The sequence below is a fragment of the Antechinus flavipes genome, chromosome 4 (genome assembly GCF_016432865.1).
Source record: "Antechinus flavipes isolate AdamAnt ecotype Samford, QLD, Australia chromosome 4, AdamAnt_v2, whole genome shotgun sequence".
NCBI lineage: Eukaryota > Metazoa > Chordata > Mammalia > Dasyuromorphia > Dasyuridae > Antechinus > Antechinus flavipes.
The window spans coordinates 142,748,413-142,764,912 of NC_067401.1; the positions used below are offsets into that span (position 1 = coordinate 142,748,413).

The following is a 16,500-nucleotide window of genomic DNA, read 5'->3' on the forward strand; positions in this document are numbered from 1 at the left end:
GGAGTGATTAACCTTTATGCCAAAGTCACGTTGGGAATCTTGAGCTCCAAGCTTGTTTGCTGTGCTTAAGGGACAGCCGGAGGCAGGATGCGGCAGGTGCAGAGCTTGCACAGCTGTAGGCTATGTAACCCTGGAATATCAGTGCCTTCAGTTCAGACTCCCAACCCCCACTGTCATCCCCCTTCTCCCCCCACCCTCACTCAGCTGAGCACCCCCGCCACAAGCCCCATCAAGCTACATCGTTCTCAGGATCACAGAATTTCAGAGATAAAACAGATATCCTCTAGTCTAAATAAACCCTTTCGTTTCACAGCTGAGCAAACTGAGCTGAGAGATCAAGTCATTGGCTCAGGGTCACATAGGTCAAACACAGTAGAACTGGGATTTGAATCCTGGTCTTCTGGGTCTCCGTGCAGTGCTCCTCTAAGTAATGGATGCTGGCATTTTCTTTAGTGTAGTCTTATGTCTCTTATGGTTTGGAAAGCAAAGGGATCTGATCTCATTTCCTTCTGTTTTCCTTGACACACTCTACTTTGCACATAGTAGGTGCTCTGTAAATTGCTAAATCCAGAGACACTTTTGTATCATAGAAAGAATGGATTTGGAGAAATAAGCCCTGCCACTGACCTGTTTAATTTTTAGGGAAATTAACTCCCTATACGGTCTTTAGTTTCCTCATCTATAAAATGGGTGTAATACTTTAACTACTTATAACCTAAGACTGTTATGAGGGTCAGGCAAAATAATGGATTTTATTTTAAAGTATCTGTTTATAGAGAGAATTTATTTGTATAGCTTTTTAAGATTTGCAGAGCACTTTATATTATCTCATTGGAGTCTTACAATCTCAACCCTGGATTCTCTGCAGGGTAGGCACCATATTTATCCCCATTTTACAGATTCAGAAACTGAACCTGAGAAAGATTGTGACTTGCTCAGGATCATACAACTAAGTATCTAAGCCAAGATTCAATTTTGTCTTGCTGATTCAATGTGCCAGTTAGTTACCTATAAATACTTTGTAAGTTGATGAATACTATGTAATTATCAACTCTTACTATTATTAAATCCATTGCTTGCTCATTCTCTGGTCTTTGAGAGTGGGTGCAAACACTGTGGACTGAAAATCTGTGTACTCTTTTGGTGCCCTTAAATCCTTGCTCCCCTCAGTCTATTTCGTAATGACCCAGAAGGCTCTCTAGAGCTTTTCTTGATACCTCCCTCACCCCGTTGTTAGAAGCATATTCTTCCTAAAATTTATCTCTATTTCTTTGCTGGATTATTAGTTATTCTTAGTTCAATACAAGTTGGTTACAGTCCTCCCCTTAGTAAACCTCAGTTCCCCACAATCACAATGTCGGTTATTTGAGGACAAGGACTATATCATTCTTATCCTTGTATTTCAAGCATCTAGTATTATGTCTTTCTTTAATAAATGTTCATTGAACCAAATCTCTTCTGGATGCTGAGCAGATATCAATAGTTTGTAGAAGGAATATTATTGACTTACAGAATTGGACTATTTGACTACTCAAGTTCTTTCCACCTCTAAGATTTGTAATCATGTAATTAATATTCCAGATGGTTTTGCATTTTAAATAGGGAATCTTGAAGACTATTACATCTGCCTCTTCATGACCCTACTTGGAGTTTTCTTGGCAGATGTAAATGGAATGGTTTCAGTTCATTTTACAGAGGATGACGTGACTTATGAAGGGTCACACATAGTAAGTGTCTAAAGGCAGATTTGTACTTAGGAAGAAGAGTCTTCCTGACTCCAGACCTGGTGCTCTACCACTGCAATCCCTAGCTGTTTCTTCCTTGAAGATTGGAAAGGCTTTAAGATATAATGGTGGGATAGCAGGTAGTCACATTCATCACTGAGGGGAATCCATCAGCCTAAGAACTTTCAAATCATACCATCTACACAACCTGCAAATGTTGCTGTCCCTGGACTCAAGACTGGTTTTCTCATGGTTTGGTTCTCTCCTTAGAGGTATGTAAATAGAGCAAGAGGGAGGGCCCCCTGCCAAAAAAAAAAAAATTGTGTGCAGGAAACATGGTTTCAAAATAGAAACCTTCTCCTCCCTTTTAAGAGGCTGTCTATATGACCCCTTGCTTTTACCATGTGTCATTTCATTGACTTACAAGCTGTGGATTTTTCTGGCCATAAAAAATGTGCTTTTATTTAAAAAATGAATATTAAAAGTGATTGTACCCTCCATGTGTCACACCATTGGCCCTCTGTCTTATCTACCTCTGGTCCTAGCTCTGGAAAAAAGAATAAGAATTTGTACTAAGTCCAGGAAGTCTTCATTATACCTTTATCTAGGCAGGAGATTTCCCTGAAGGCATCTAACATTTTCTGATATGTGATGGGTGGTGGGAGGTTGAGAATAAGTTCTCTCAATTAGGATAGGAAATTCTGAGAAAGATCCTTTTTTTCTGTTGAGAAACCAAAGGAAGTAAATAGGTTCCATCCTTCTTTGCCTCAGTTTTTCGTTTATGAAATAAGGATAAACACTGGAGTTATTTCCTAAGGAGGAAAACCAGTAAGGCTGTGATGTTTAGTTTCTGATTAATAAAATGTTAGAAGTTCCTTAGGAAAGGATAATCGTATAGACTTGCCTTAACATATAGTAGATATGTATATATGATATGTATATATATATATATATATATATAGCATATATATTTAGTATATGTAGTATGTTTTTATATAGTGTGTATATAAATAGTGTATATGTGTATACCCTGTTTGCTTCAGTTTCCTATGAAATATCCTCCCCATATTATTACATAACCTCCTGGAGGGTAGGGAATATATTTCTAGTTCATTTTGTATCCTTCATGCTTAGCACAATTCTTGGCATACAGTAAGCACTTCATAAATGTTTTTTCATTCATCCATACTAGTGTCAAATCCATCAGCCTAAGAACTTTCAAGTCATACCATCTACACAACCTGTAAATTTTGCTATCCCTGGACTCAAGACTGGTTTTCTGACTTCATTTTTCTTTTCCAATTCTATTTTCCTCTTTGAGAAGAACCCATATTTGAACTTCTCCCCTTGGACCTTGATTTAAATGTGCATATCATAGATTTCTGGTTCCATGGCTGAAGTTGCCTCAGTACAATATGTACAGATTGCCTCAGAAAGAGATTTCTTCAAAACCCATTTCAGTATTAGAATTTGAAACTGTGAAGTTCAGTCAGAACATTTTTGATTAGTCAATTAAACCAACAAGAAACCATTCGACTGTTTTCATTCCGTTTTTTTTTTTTTTGAGGAAAGAATAAAAGTTTAAAAGTGGAAATTTAGGGAGGAAAAGAGTACTAGATGGATTATATGTTTCTCAAGATGCATTGCACCTAGTAGAGACTTTCTTCTCAGTCTCCATTATAATTCATCATCTTTACCATAGCTCCAATTGATTGGGTACCCCAGGACTTTGCTTAGGCCTTTTTTCTTTTCTCTTTTTACATACCCTCTGATGAGCTCATTAGCTGTGTGATCCTGGGCAAGTCACTTATCATCTGTGTGCATAACTTCAGATCTACCCTGGTGTCTCTCTTGAACCAACTATTTTTTGGACATTTTAAACTGGATGTCCCAAAGGCATTTCAAACTTTCCATTTTTAAAGCAGAATTTATTATCTCTCTCCCAATAACTGTTTTCCTAACTTCCCTAGTTTTGTTGAGAACACTACTATACTTCCAAACTCAGTCATTGCTCATTTTCATTCTCCTTCAACCTTCATATCTAATCAACTCCCAGGTTTTTGGCTACTTTCTTCACAGCATCTCTCACATCCATTCTCATCTCCGCCATTGACAGGGTCACCACCCTACATGCATAGTCTCATGCCCTCTCACCTGGATCATTTTAGCAGCATCTTTCTGCTTCACTCTCCACCCAGCTGCCAAAGTAATATTCCCAAAGTACAGGTCAGATTTAATCATTCCCTTGTGCAAAAGCTTCAGTGACTCCCTCTTGGCTCCAGAATGAAATAAAATTTCCTGTTTGGTATTCAAAGTTCTTCATAATTTTTCTTTAGCCTACCAGGCCTATTACATGTTTCTTTCTTTCATGCACTTTACGATCCAACCAAATTGGTCTTCTTAGCTTTACTCACACAGTTCCTCCATTTTGCCCCTTTTTATGTTTTTGAATAGACAATTTCTTTTGCCTGAAATCCTTCCCTTCTATTTCTTAGCTTCCCCAGATTTAGCTAAAGCCCCAACATATGAAGCCATTCCTAATCTCTAGATGCTTGGGATTGCCACAACAAACTACTTTTTGTATTTTTTATATTTATATTTTAAAAGACACATATAGCACCTTCTAGGTGCCAGTCACTGCTAAACATTTTTGCAATTCTCATTTGATCCTTACAACAACCCCACAAAGTAGCTGCCATCACCCCCATTTTATAGTCTCTTAGTTAAAATTTAAACTCTTTGAAGACTTTTTGTTTACATTCTCATCACCTAGCATGCATTTGGCACTTAATATATGCTTATTGAATTAAATTGAAGATAGCTGAGTATTCTATTCAGGGATTGTGCCTAGAATCCACCCACACACTTGTCTCAGTATGATTATTGCATGCAACTCTCCGCACCACGGGTCAATAAGTGGGGACCTCTCCATGACCTTCATTTATTTTAGGGGCTCAGCAGTTTTTAGAGTCCCTAAAAACAAGAGGTCACAACTATTCCCTAGAATCCAAGGCCAGGCCGGCAGGCAGCATGAACTCAGATCCCCAGCATGTATTTATTACCAATGAACAGGGTGGGCATGTGTGAGCACACTGGGAAGTGCCTAATTAAAGGGAGACTTTGAGCACAGAACTGCAGCTGAGAAGGGGCAGGGCTGAGCTATAATGAGTCTCTAATATTAGCAGAAGGAACTCAGTTCTGCCTGCTTGGTTGGGTGGGATTGCTCTGCTCTGCAAGGAGGGAATCCCAGGGGGATTGACTCTTTAGGAAGAATTTTCCTTTCCCCAGTGGATCTGCTCTGAGAGATGGTATAGTTGTGAGAGGAAAACCGCTGCTATAAAGTGACAGAATGTCAGGCATGAAAACAAAGGGTAAAACTGTCAAAATCCCTCCCCCTGAAAATGAGTGGGGAAAAGAGAATGTGAGTATAATGAGAGGAGATGTAATTATAGCCAGAGATGAAAACAACATGGTACTGGAGAAAAATCATCACTTGCTCTGATGCAAGATGAGTTCAAACCCAACCTTTGCTACTTATTACCTATATAATTTTGGATCATTGAACTTTCTTCTTTTGTAAAGTGAAGCAGTTGGACAAAGTGGCCTTTGAGCCCATCTCTAAGTGTGAACAATTTGCATATGTGTGGCTCCAGGGCTGAAAGGGACTCCTTCATGGAAACCAAGGAAAGCAAATGTACCAACCCAATTACATATACAAATGAGAAGAAGTCATGGAAAGTTGGAAGTGGAAAGAACTCTCAAAGTTTCATTTTAGGATAAGGAAACTAAAGCCCAGAGAGGTAATATACTTTGCCCATTTTCACACCTCTAATAGAAGATCAGAAGGAGAATTTAGTTTGGTCTTTTGACTCTCAGATGGAACCAGGTCTGAAATTCAATTCAATAAATATAATTCTTCTGGAAAATGGAATTTAACAGCCATTTTAGCTGGCCTTAGAATCAGGAAGGCCTGAGTACAAATGCAGCTTCAGATATTTACTAGCTATACAGCTTCATGCAAGTCACTTAACCACTCTCAGTTTCTTCAACTGTAAAATGGGAATAATAATAGCACTTACCTCCTAGGGGTGTTATAAATATCAATAAGATAATATTTGTAAAGTGCTTTGCAAATCTGAAAGTCCCATATAAATGCTAGCCATTGCTACTATTATTGTTATTATTATTATTATTATTAGATTCAGGATTTAAACTCAGTTCCTCTAGCTAGAAATAGAGTATTCTTTTCACCAAGCATTCCACAAGATCTCTCAGTTTCCTTTCACATCAGTTTGACTCTCTCTACTCTATCCCAGGGCAGCCAGGTCTGGCATAGGAGGTAATCTGTTGGGACCTGGAGCCTCAGATACTTACTAGTTATGTGACCAGAGGCAAATCACTTAATCCTGTTTGCCTCCATTTCCCCACTGGTTAAATGAACTGGAGAGGGACATTTTAAACCATTCCAAGAAAACCCAGATGAGGCCACAAAGAGTCAGACATGAGTGAACTAGAACTAAAGCTCTATTCCAAGCCAAGTCTTAAATTGTCATTTACTTGGAAGCTTTTTGAAGGACTAAATGTGTTTATTAGGGTGCTGTAGAATCTGTAAGAGATGAAAATCTAGAACTGTGCTTTTTTGTACATTATAGGATATTTACTTTCCTTACATAGATAAGAATTTCATGCCCAAGTAATTGCTAGATTTGGGGGGAGGGAGGATAGTTCACTATTTTGCAGTTGATAAAGTATGCCATTTTGACTTGAGTATGTAGAATTTAAATGTTTGGAGGCAATGTGATTTAGTAGGGTGAACACTGAGTTCAGAATCAAGAGGACTTAGGTTCAAATTCTTAGTTCTATTACTTAATGTCTGTGTGACCCCGGGTAAGTCACTTCTCCTAAAATGTGTTTCCTCATCTACAAAATTAAAGCTTTGATCTGGATAAGCTCTGAGATTCCTTCTAACTCTAAATTCAACAAGCTTCTAGTTTTTGCTCCTTATCTAAAGTGAGATCTCTGAGAATAATTGGAGTATCCTAACTATATTTCTCTCTTCTCATGACTCTACAGGCCTTTCTTCTATGGCTTGTACCAGTTTCAGCCTCACTCCAGGATCAGTACTGTGAAAGCCTGTCCTTAGTCAACAGCACCACTGGTAAGTACCACAAGGCATCCTCCTCCTCCCTTTTTCTCAACTGCTCTCTGAATAGTGTGCACCAGAATTGGAGAAGTAATAACACAAAAGTCATCCCTATTATGACTCCATTTCTTAGGGATATTCCCTACTTACAGTTCCTTTCCATATATATCTGCCCAAAACATCTTCCTGTCATACCATTTCATCTTATCCCAGATTAGCTCAGTTATATTCTTCATTGTCTAATGTATCTCCTTCAAACTTATAAGCCATTTACTGATGCCCTGATAATTGTCTAAGTCCATCTCTTCTGTTTGACCACACTGAGGCATTACCCCATCCTACCAACTAGCACGTAAAGGCCTTTGAGAATCTTTTCTCTTCCACATACCAACTCTAGCCTGCATGCTAACCTCTCTTGCCACTGTCTCTGTCAAAGGTAACCCAAACCCCCACTACACTTTGATTCTTGTGCCTTTCCAATAGTCACTGGTCAGGGACTATCTGCCCTGCCATAGCTAACTAAGGATCCATGGGATCTTAATATCTTCTAGGTTTTTCCTTCTGGACCCTTAATTCCAATTGGATCTTCTATCTGCTATGAAACTAAACCCTTTTTTATGTATTGTCACCCCTAATTAGAATGTGTTTCTATTTGTATATACCGCATTTCTAATCCTTCTTCATACAAGGTACTAAACAAATGCTTCTCTTTTTCATTCCATGAAAATTACATGAATTATACCAGGAGAGCTTAATTCCGATTGTCCAAACCAAACAAGTATGTCCATCAGTGGGCACCAGACATGTATTAGATGGGAGAAATAGGGAGATATAGCATCTAGAGGGAGAAGGAGGATAGGAGCAGTGGAGGGGAGAAAGAATGGTAACAGAAGATTGGCCTCTTTAGCTTTAGCAAATTATTTAATACATTTTTTATTAAGTGGGTAGAGCACTATACTAATTGTATGGAGAAAGATAGAAGAAAAAAAGACACAGAATTTGACCATAGTCTGATATGGGGGAGAAGAAGGAAAAGCAGAAGGTATGTACCTGAATTAGCTTAGACATAATGAAGATAAACACCATGAAGATAATCTCTGTAATGGGCTTTTTGTTTGCACATTGGTTATTTCCAAGTAATATATCAATAAATAGAAAATCCTTTCTTGCTAATCAAAGCACTGAGTGGTATGGAGATTGAATAAGGGATTTCTTAGACTAGGAATGAAAGTGAAATAGGAAGATTGCCTCATACTTTACATTCAATCTTTCTAGCAACCTATTACATACTGATGATCATTCCCATTTTTTCTACAGATGAGAAAACTAGGTTCAGAAAAACTAAATTAATGGAAATTCATTTTATTAGGTAAGAGAAGGGAGAATGGCACAGTTAAAAACTTGGAGACAACAACTACCGAGTTGTATACAGAGAATGAACATGCAGAGATTCACAGCTGAATGAGTGGCTTCAGTATAGATGAAAGGAAGACATGGACTTGGATAAGCATCAGGAGCTCAGCTGATATATGAGGAATTTAGATTGTATATATTGGGCCACAGGGAATTGCTTAGGTTCTTAGTCAAGAAGGAACTTGATGAGAATGGCATTGTAAGATTAGTGTGACAGGTATGTATGAAGAGAAACTGTAAACAATAAGTCTTTCTATGAAATGAGGGTCCCTAATAGGAATGGGTCCTGGTGACCCATGACAGAAGGAATAGCTGGTTGGGCTCCATTAATTCATTTGTCCTGTGCCCTAAAGAGGTCTATTCTATAGCTTATAGATGGAGGTGTCACTGTCCTTGGAGGTGCTGATAAATGGTATTCATTCCTCTGTGATTTATATTCCCTCCTCCCTCCCCTCCCCTCACCCCCACCACTGCTTCCCTCTCTCAATCCAAAAGTAGCTTTATGATGTGCTGATCGATCACTTCTGCAGAAGCCTCTGATCAAGTATCATTTTTCTTCCTTCTCCCTCCCTGGACCTGCTCAGACCAATGGGCACTGGTAGAGACAGATGCAAAGTGTGGGGAGCAGAGAGGGACATTGACAGATGGATGGTCAGTCTGGCTGCCTAGTGATAACAAAACACTGGTTTCTGTAAGGAGTCCTCATCCTCTTTTCAAATGGCATATTCCAGGACCAAGGAGAGCACCACTGGGAAATAGACTAGAGATTGAGCTCATCTGTCCTTCTGGCACAGTCCAGCTAGATCACAAAATTATAAAAATCACATAATTGTATTATAACTGCATCAGAGCCATGGTGTGTTATATAAGTTCACATTTACATAGGGATGCAAGGTTTACAATGTATTTTATATACCTTTTCTCATTTGATCTTCATAACTTCTCTAAGATAGGTGATATTAATATTCCTGTTTTAAAGGGAAGGAAATTAAGACTAAGAGAAGTTAATTGACTTGTCCAGGGTCACACAAGTATGACATATTGTCATGGAAAAGCAAACCCATTATTTACAATTTCAAATACAATAAATAAAAAGACTTTATTTCAAAAGTTTGTATTCAATACAAACCAAGGCAGAGAAAAGCAATACTTGGTATATGGAGAAGTGTGTTTCTATGAGGCAAATGGGCTTCTAAATTTGAATCATTTTCCATAGGTAGTTATGTAATTCAGAAAGGCATATAATCATGCTGTATTCACAATTGCTCAGCCATTGGCCTTAAGGAGAGTTGAGAATAGCGGTCTCATTTTCTAGTCTGTTATTGACCTGAGGAGTCCAAGATAGGGTGTGCTCTGTGTCTTGTTCATCCTTGGATACAAACTTGAGTAAAGAAAGGCAAAAATATAGTGGTTATATATAGCTGCCTATTTAACACTGAAAGGAAGACAGTCTAAAATGCCAAGATAGAGGAAAATATAGTGTCTAGCTGAATATGAGAGGCAAGATTTGAACTCAGATTCTACCAACTCAAAACCATAGTGATGCACCCATTATTTCTTTTCCTCTACAGAATTGGAAAAGGATTTGGGGGAGTCATTAGGTGACGAAAGTCTAACTCAGAATTTCTGGGTGTTGTGTAAAGTCTAAGAATTATGCCCTAGTCCTGCCCTACTGTTCAGATTCATAGAGCCATATCATAGGGAGATGATTTCCTGAAGTCTTAAGACTAATTCAAAACAATCCCACTAACTGTTCAGTCAGCAACATTCTCCAAATATTCAATTGTGTAGAAATTGAAGCCCAGATAGGATTGGATCTGGCTCATTTTCTTGAAGTTGGAAGCTTATTAGAGAATAAAGGAATTCTCACTAAAGGTGTGCTAGGGTTTAGCTATGAACGGTGGATCTTTCCTGTTTGATTTATGGATCTAAACATTGTTTTTGGTTGAATAATTTTTTTAAATCCCACAGAAGATTCTTTGGGATCCTGATGAAAGGCTAAACCTTCAGGTGTCAGAAAAAAATTCTAGCAGAGAGTCAGAAGGAGATGAATTAGAAACTTTCTTGGTCTCCTTGTTACTTAGGTTGAGAGGCCATTCTATGCCCCAATTGCTATTTAACCTTAATCCTAGAATGCCTTTGGACTCAGTCAAACTGAGACCTATTGTAGATCTTAGTTAAAAAGGTTCTCACTGCATCCTGGACCATCTCTAGTCATTCTAACCTATGTTTGACTACTGGATCCAAATGGCTCTGGAGGGGAAAGTGAGGTAGGTGACCTTGCACAGCCCTCCCTCATTTACATCCAATTCACTTGCATATTATGGCATCACCTCCTTTGTGTCATGGTCCTCTTCAAAATAGAAGGATAAACAACAGAAACAACATTGTCTCCCAGGTGATGGGGCACAAGTATATGTTTGCCTTGTCCATCTGCCATTAGTCACAGTAAGACATATCTAAATAGATTAGGACCAACCTTGAGTTTGAAGACCAAGAGCTGGTCTAACTGATAGCTTTTTGAAATTCTGGAAGCTTTCAGTTTCATTGATTTTTTTAAATTATGTATTTAAACTAAACATATCTCCCAACTCTGAATTTGGGATAGAAAGTAGACAAGATATAGGGAGGAAATTATTCATTCATTCTGTTCTTATTGGTTTGAAATCTGTGACAATATGGGGCAGGCTCAAGATTACTTTTTTAATCCCTAGGAAGAAAAGGGGATAACACCACAAAAAATTGTAAACAAAATTGAACAGGGACTATATAATATATAAACTTTAATGGCATCTAACATATATAGGACTGCTTGCCATCTAGGGGAGGGGGTGGAGGGAGGGAGGGGAAAAATCGGAACAGAAGCGAGTGCAAGGGATAATGTTGTTAAAAAAAATTACCCTGGCATGGATTCTGTCAATATAAAGTTATTATAAAATAAAATAAAATATATTTTAAAAAAAACTTTCATGGCAAGTAGTAAAGGTGCCACTTTCAAGTGATTCTTCTCTATCCCAATGATACCCTTTGGCAGGTGTTACTTCACGCTACCCTAGCTTCCAAAAAGTGATAAAAGTGAATTAATTTTTAAAAATATTATTATCAAATTAAAAGTTTTCAATAATTTTATCTAATCCTCTCCAAGTTGTTATAGATCAGGTTGTTATTGTTGTTTAGTCCTTTCAGTTGTGTCCAGCTCTTCATGATCCCATTTGAACTCAGAAAGAGTCTTCCTGACTCCCAGTCTGGAGTTCTAATTACTATGAGACCTACCTGCCCCATGAATTAGGGTAGTTCAATCATAACTCACTTTGGCATTCAGTGTCTAGGATTCTTTGTTGCCAGCTGATATGACATGGAGTATTTGGGAGGAGGAGCCAATCAAGGAATAAATCGACAAATATTTATTAAGCACAGGGCAGCTAGGTGGTACAGTTAATAGAGTGCCATGTCGGGCATTAGGAAGACTCATCTTCATAACTTCAAATCTGACCTTACTCATTTTATGTGTGACCCTGGCCAAGTCACTTAACTCTGCCTCAGTTTCCTACCACTCATTTTGACAAGAAGATCCCACATGGGACCATGGAGAGTTAGACATGACTAAAATGAATGAACCACAACAAAAATGTGTCAGGCATTTCCTAAATGATGAGAAGACAAGTTCCAAGAATGTATTAATCCCTAGTCATAATAAGCTTGTTGGAGGTCAACATTAAAATGCTTTCAGCATATATATAAAATTAATTTTAAAAATATATAAAGTTAAATGCAAGGTAGTTTGAGAGGGAGAACACTGTCAGCTGGAGGGATCAGAAAAGGCTTCATGTAGAAGATGGTGCCTGGAGTTCATCTTGAAAGAAGAAAATGGTCCAAGAGACAGATATAAGGAGAGAGAGCATTCAGATTGAGAGCTGGCCAATGGAAAGACATGAAGTGTTATGTGTGAGGAAAAGAGAATAATAGTCCCTGAAAGGCTGGATCAAAAAGTACCATAAGGAAAGAAAACCAGGAAAGTCATCTCAGTTATACTATTACCTAATCACTATAGGTCTACATTGCTGGCACTAGTTGAGTGTGAACAGACTTGCTTTGGGACAGCAGCAAGCCCCAGGAAGGGCTTAACTGGACCCTATATAGCTACCCTCCCCTTTGCTGAGGATGAGGATTAGGGGTGGGGCTGGTGGAGGAAGCTCCTGCCTTGTGGGTTTTGTGGACTGCTAAGTACAGGAGGCTTATTTACAAGGTTGGTTGAGCTTCATTCCTGACACCTTTCTTCTAAAACCAGATTAATATGGGGAGAAAAAAAACAATCTAAAGTTCCCTTCACAGTCCCTATGGCTTGGGAAGGGGGAAAAAAATGTCTATTTGTCACAATAAGACTTTGCCCTGATTTCCAAGGTATTTCCAAACAAATAGTGAAATCCTGCATTTTCTGGGTGAGGATAGGAGTTAGCTTTAAGTGATCCATCCCCTGCTTGCCCTGCCCCTCCCCCATTTCACATCATCTACATCTAGAAAGCAGAGCCATTTTGGCTCTTCTCTGCAGCTAGTCTTAGATATCCTGGATATTTCTTTGTCTCTTTATAGTTCTTTTATCTCACTCATCCTTTCCATCTCTGTCTCCCTCAGTTTCTTTCTCCTTTTTCTCCTCTCTTTTTTTTATATGCCTTTTCCTTTTCTCTGCTTCCCCCTTTCCTTTTAACTTTCCTTCCTTATTTTTTCTTCCTTTTTTTATATGTTCGTTCATTTATTCTTTCCTTCTTTCCTCCCTTCCTCTCTCCTCTCCTTCCTATCTTCCTCCTTTGCTTCATTCTTTTTTCCCTTCATTTCTTCCCTTCCTTCTCCCTTCATTTCCTCTTCTTCATCCCTTGCTTCCTTTTTTTCCTTCATTCCCTCCTTTCTTGCTTCATTCTTCTTTTCCTTCTTCCTTCCTTGTTTTCTTCCTTCTTTTCTTCATTCCTTCCCTCTGTTCTCCCTTCCTTTCTTCATTCCTTTCTTTTCCTGAATCCCTTTATTTCTCCCTTCTTCATGCCTCTCTTCCTCCATTTCTCCCTTCTTTCTGCCTCCCTTCGTTTCTTCTTTCTTCTTCCCTTCCTTCTTTCCTCTCTTCTTCTCCTCTCCCTCCTTGCTTCTTTCTTTTATTCCTTCTTACATGCCTTCCCTCCTTTTTCCCCTCCCTCCTTTCCTTTTTTCTTTCTTTTCTTCCACCACACTCCTCTGTAGTCTCAGTCCCCTCCCCTCTATGAACTCCTTTTTTTCTGACAGCCCTGTGTTTTGCTCTGTTCAGATGGTACCGCTGAGCTGGCTCCTGGCTCTGTCCACTGCCTAATCAGCAGGTACCCCCCCCTTTCTGAAGGTCTCTCCATTTCTCCCAACTCCCTGTTCTGTCAAAGGATCAAGGTTTAGGCTGCCCAGAGGGGAGGAAATCAGGGGATGGCTGATGTTTATGCGCAATATTTTGGAATCCTTGTGTATAAGCTGCAAGCCGCTGCAGTGGTCTGCCCAGAGGACTCATTAAAGAGAACCCTTACTAATGGAAGGTGCTGAGTTAGCCAGGAGCTGTGTCTCAAGATGTTTGAAAGGTAGGGTATGAACAAATGAGAGGAGGGGCAGCAATGGGAAGATGATCAGAAGTCCTGCAAAACAGAGGTAGATTTCAACTTCCTGTGCTTCATGACAATGTCATCCAAAATGCTGCTTACCGATACATTTTGTCCCTGTGCCCTGCTACCTCCATTTTCCCCTTCTTCCACTAGTTTTCTCTCTCTCCTCCATTTTCCCCTTTTCTTATTAAACCACTATTCCTATATTTCTTTACATTCAAAAAGAATTCTTGAGAAAAAATTGGAACACAAGGTTTTGTAAGCATGAAAGCTGAAAACTAACTTTGCATGTGTTTTGAAAAATAAAAAGCTATCATTATTTTAAAAATAGAATAAAAAGGAATTCCCATAGCTAATCCAAGTTGCCTCTCCTAATTTGTATCCTCTTTTCTCTGATCACATACATCATATTTGTTCCCTTTCTGGCTTCATCCACCTTTCCTTAATAAATATTTCTTTTTATATGTTCCATACATACACACCAAAAGCTAAAAAGGACCTTTGAGGTGACCTAGACCAACATTTCAGTTTTACAGAAAAGGAAGTTGAGGCCTAACAAGAAGTGACATGGCCAAGGTCATACATCATTACCTTTCATCCAATATGGACTTATGCTAAGGAGTACAACCCCCGCTGCCCAATCCCCTTACAGATACAAGATTCTGATTGCCTGTGACCTGCTGCATTGTCGGTGGACAATATCAGATGGGGGTGGGGAGGATGGATTTTCTATTCATTGACTCTACTTAGCATTCATCCCTCCATCCCTCTCACCCTCCAATCTTTCATTCAGACATTCCCTAAAGGATTTTCTAGAATCTGAATGTAAAGGTCAAAAAAACAATGTTGGCATCTCATTTCCCCCTGTCACCTCCATATTTCTTGCAAGTCTGCAATGGGCAGGAAGGGAACAAAAGTGAATGACCTTTGTGGAGAAAGCAGGGAAGAGCCAGGGAAAAAAAAGATCAAAACAAGAAAAGGTATCTAGATGTTAGGTACATAAGAAGGATTATTGGATTTCTATAAAATTGGATGACTTAGGTGCTCTCTAAAGTCCCTTCTATCTTCACCTGTCTGTGATCCAATGATCCTGTGATTGGGGTCGGAGCCCAATCAGCCAGGTATTTGCCTATAATTCATTTCTGTCCTCAAGACAGGCAAATATTGATTATTACACACACACACACACAGAGAGAAAGAAAGAGAGAGAGAGAGAGAGAGAGAGAGAGAGAGAGAGAGAGAGAGAGAGAGAGAGTATCCCTGCACCCTGGACTAATTGTGTGTATGTGTCCAATCTACAGTTGGCTCTTGGTCTAGTGCAAGATATCCAGATGTTTTCTGATGTTCTCTCACCAAAGAGGCAGAGAACCAGTGAGGCAAATTAATCAGCCCATCCAGCCCTGATTATTATACAGCCCTGGCTTTGATTGCTATTGGTGATTTTCCTGATTTTCTTTTTGGCTTCCCCAGATGGGGATTTGGTGATATCTGAGACTGATGGTATCCAGGGGTCAGACTGAAACAGAAGACTGGCTAATATGGAGACAAAAGGTCCCCAGAATGACTTAATGTCTTCAAGTCAGCATTTGGTTTTTATGAGAAGATTTTGAGAAATTGTTCTCCATGTCCACAGTGAATATATAAAAAGACGTTGACTGAAGGTTAAAGCAGAATAAATGCAGTCAGACATAAAGAAAAACATCTTATAGTTCAGAATGCTCAGGTAACTAAGAGAAGTTGTGGCTCTATAATAAAGAAACCTATAGGGAAAGACTAGAGAGATACTTGTCTGTTGTGACTTTAGCTCATAGCTTCTCATGATCTCTTATATTCTTTGCTCTGAGGTTATGCTTTTTCTGTTCTATGCAAGCTTAATCTACTGCATAGATGAGAGGGTAAGGCATTGCACATATGAGCTTTAGGAGTACTAATAGACTTCCCCTGCCCCCCTCCAAATATGTATCTTGCTGATGTTCTGTGGTGTTACCTTCACTCTTACCTGTCCTAAAGTTTCCATCATCAAAGTTAGCTTCAGGCAGTATCACAAGTTTAGCTATTTCCAAAATCCCAGTACACTAAATAATCAGTTCTAACCGTTCTCTTCCAGCCTATCTGCTGACACATTTTCCTTATTCATTTTCACCTTGGGTTCAAAAAATATCAAGCAGTATAACCTTACATTTCTTTATAAATTCCTAAAACTTGAAAGTTATTTTTCATTAACCAATTAGTTCTGGATCCCTATCCAGTCTATTAAACATTATTTATTAAATAAACGAGAGAGACCTCTTTCCAATAAACTTTTATTCATACTTATATATTACCCACACTAATTACCTAGTGTTCAGTAATCATTAAGGTTACCGGTGATACAATTTATAAACAGTGCAACAAACAGTAAAATGATTTTACAAATAATTATTTACAATATATCAACTCTAAGAAAGGTCACAGCCAGAGTCATTTCTAGCCATTATCACCACTAACTTTTCAGTCCTGGAAACACAGACCTACAATTTAGTTCTCTCAAAATGCCAATGAAGTCTCTTCTCAAGAATTCTCTCCATGGTATTTCCTCACAAGAATTAAAACAGTTCTCTCAAGAAAGAAGTTC

General features: G+C 38.8%; 1 protein-coding gene across 1 annotated transcript in view; it reads left to right on the top strand.

The window, feature by feature from the left end:
* Positions 1-16,500, top strand: part of CRHR1 (corticotropin releasing hormone receptor 1) — a 101,168-nt gene that overhangs the window by 41,550 nt on the left and 43,118 nt on the right. Inside the window, exon 2 of the mRNA XM_051994906.1 lies at positions 6,798-6,882. Within this exon, the coding sequence (XP_051850866.1) occupies positions 6,798-6,882 (85 nt within the window). The remainder of the gene's footprint in view (positions 1-6,797; positions 6,883-16,500) is intronic.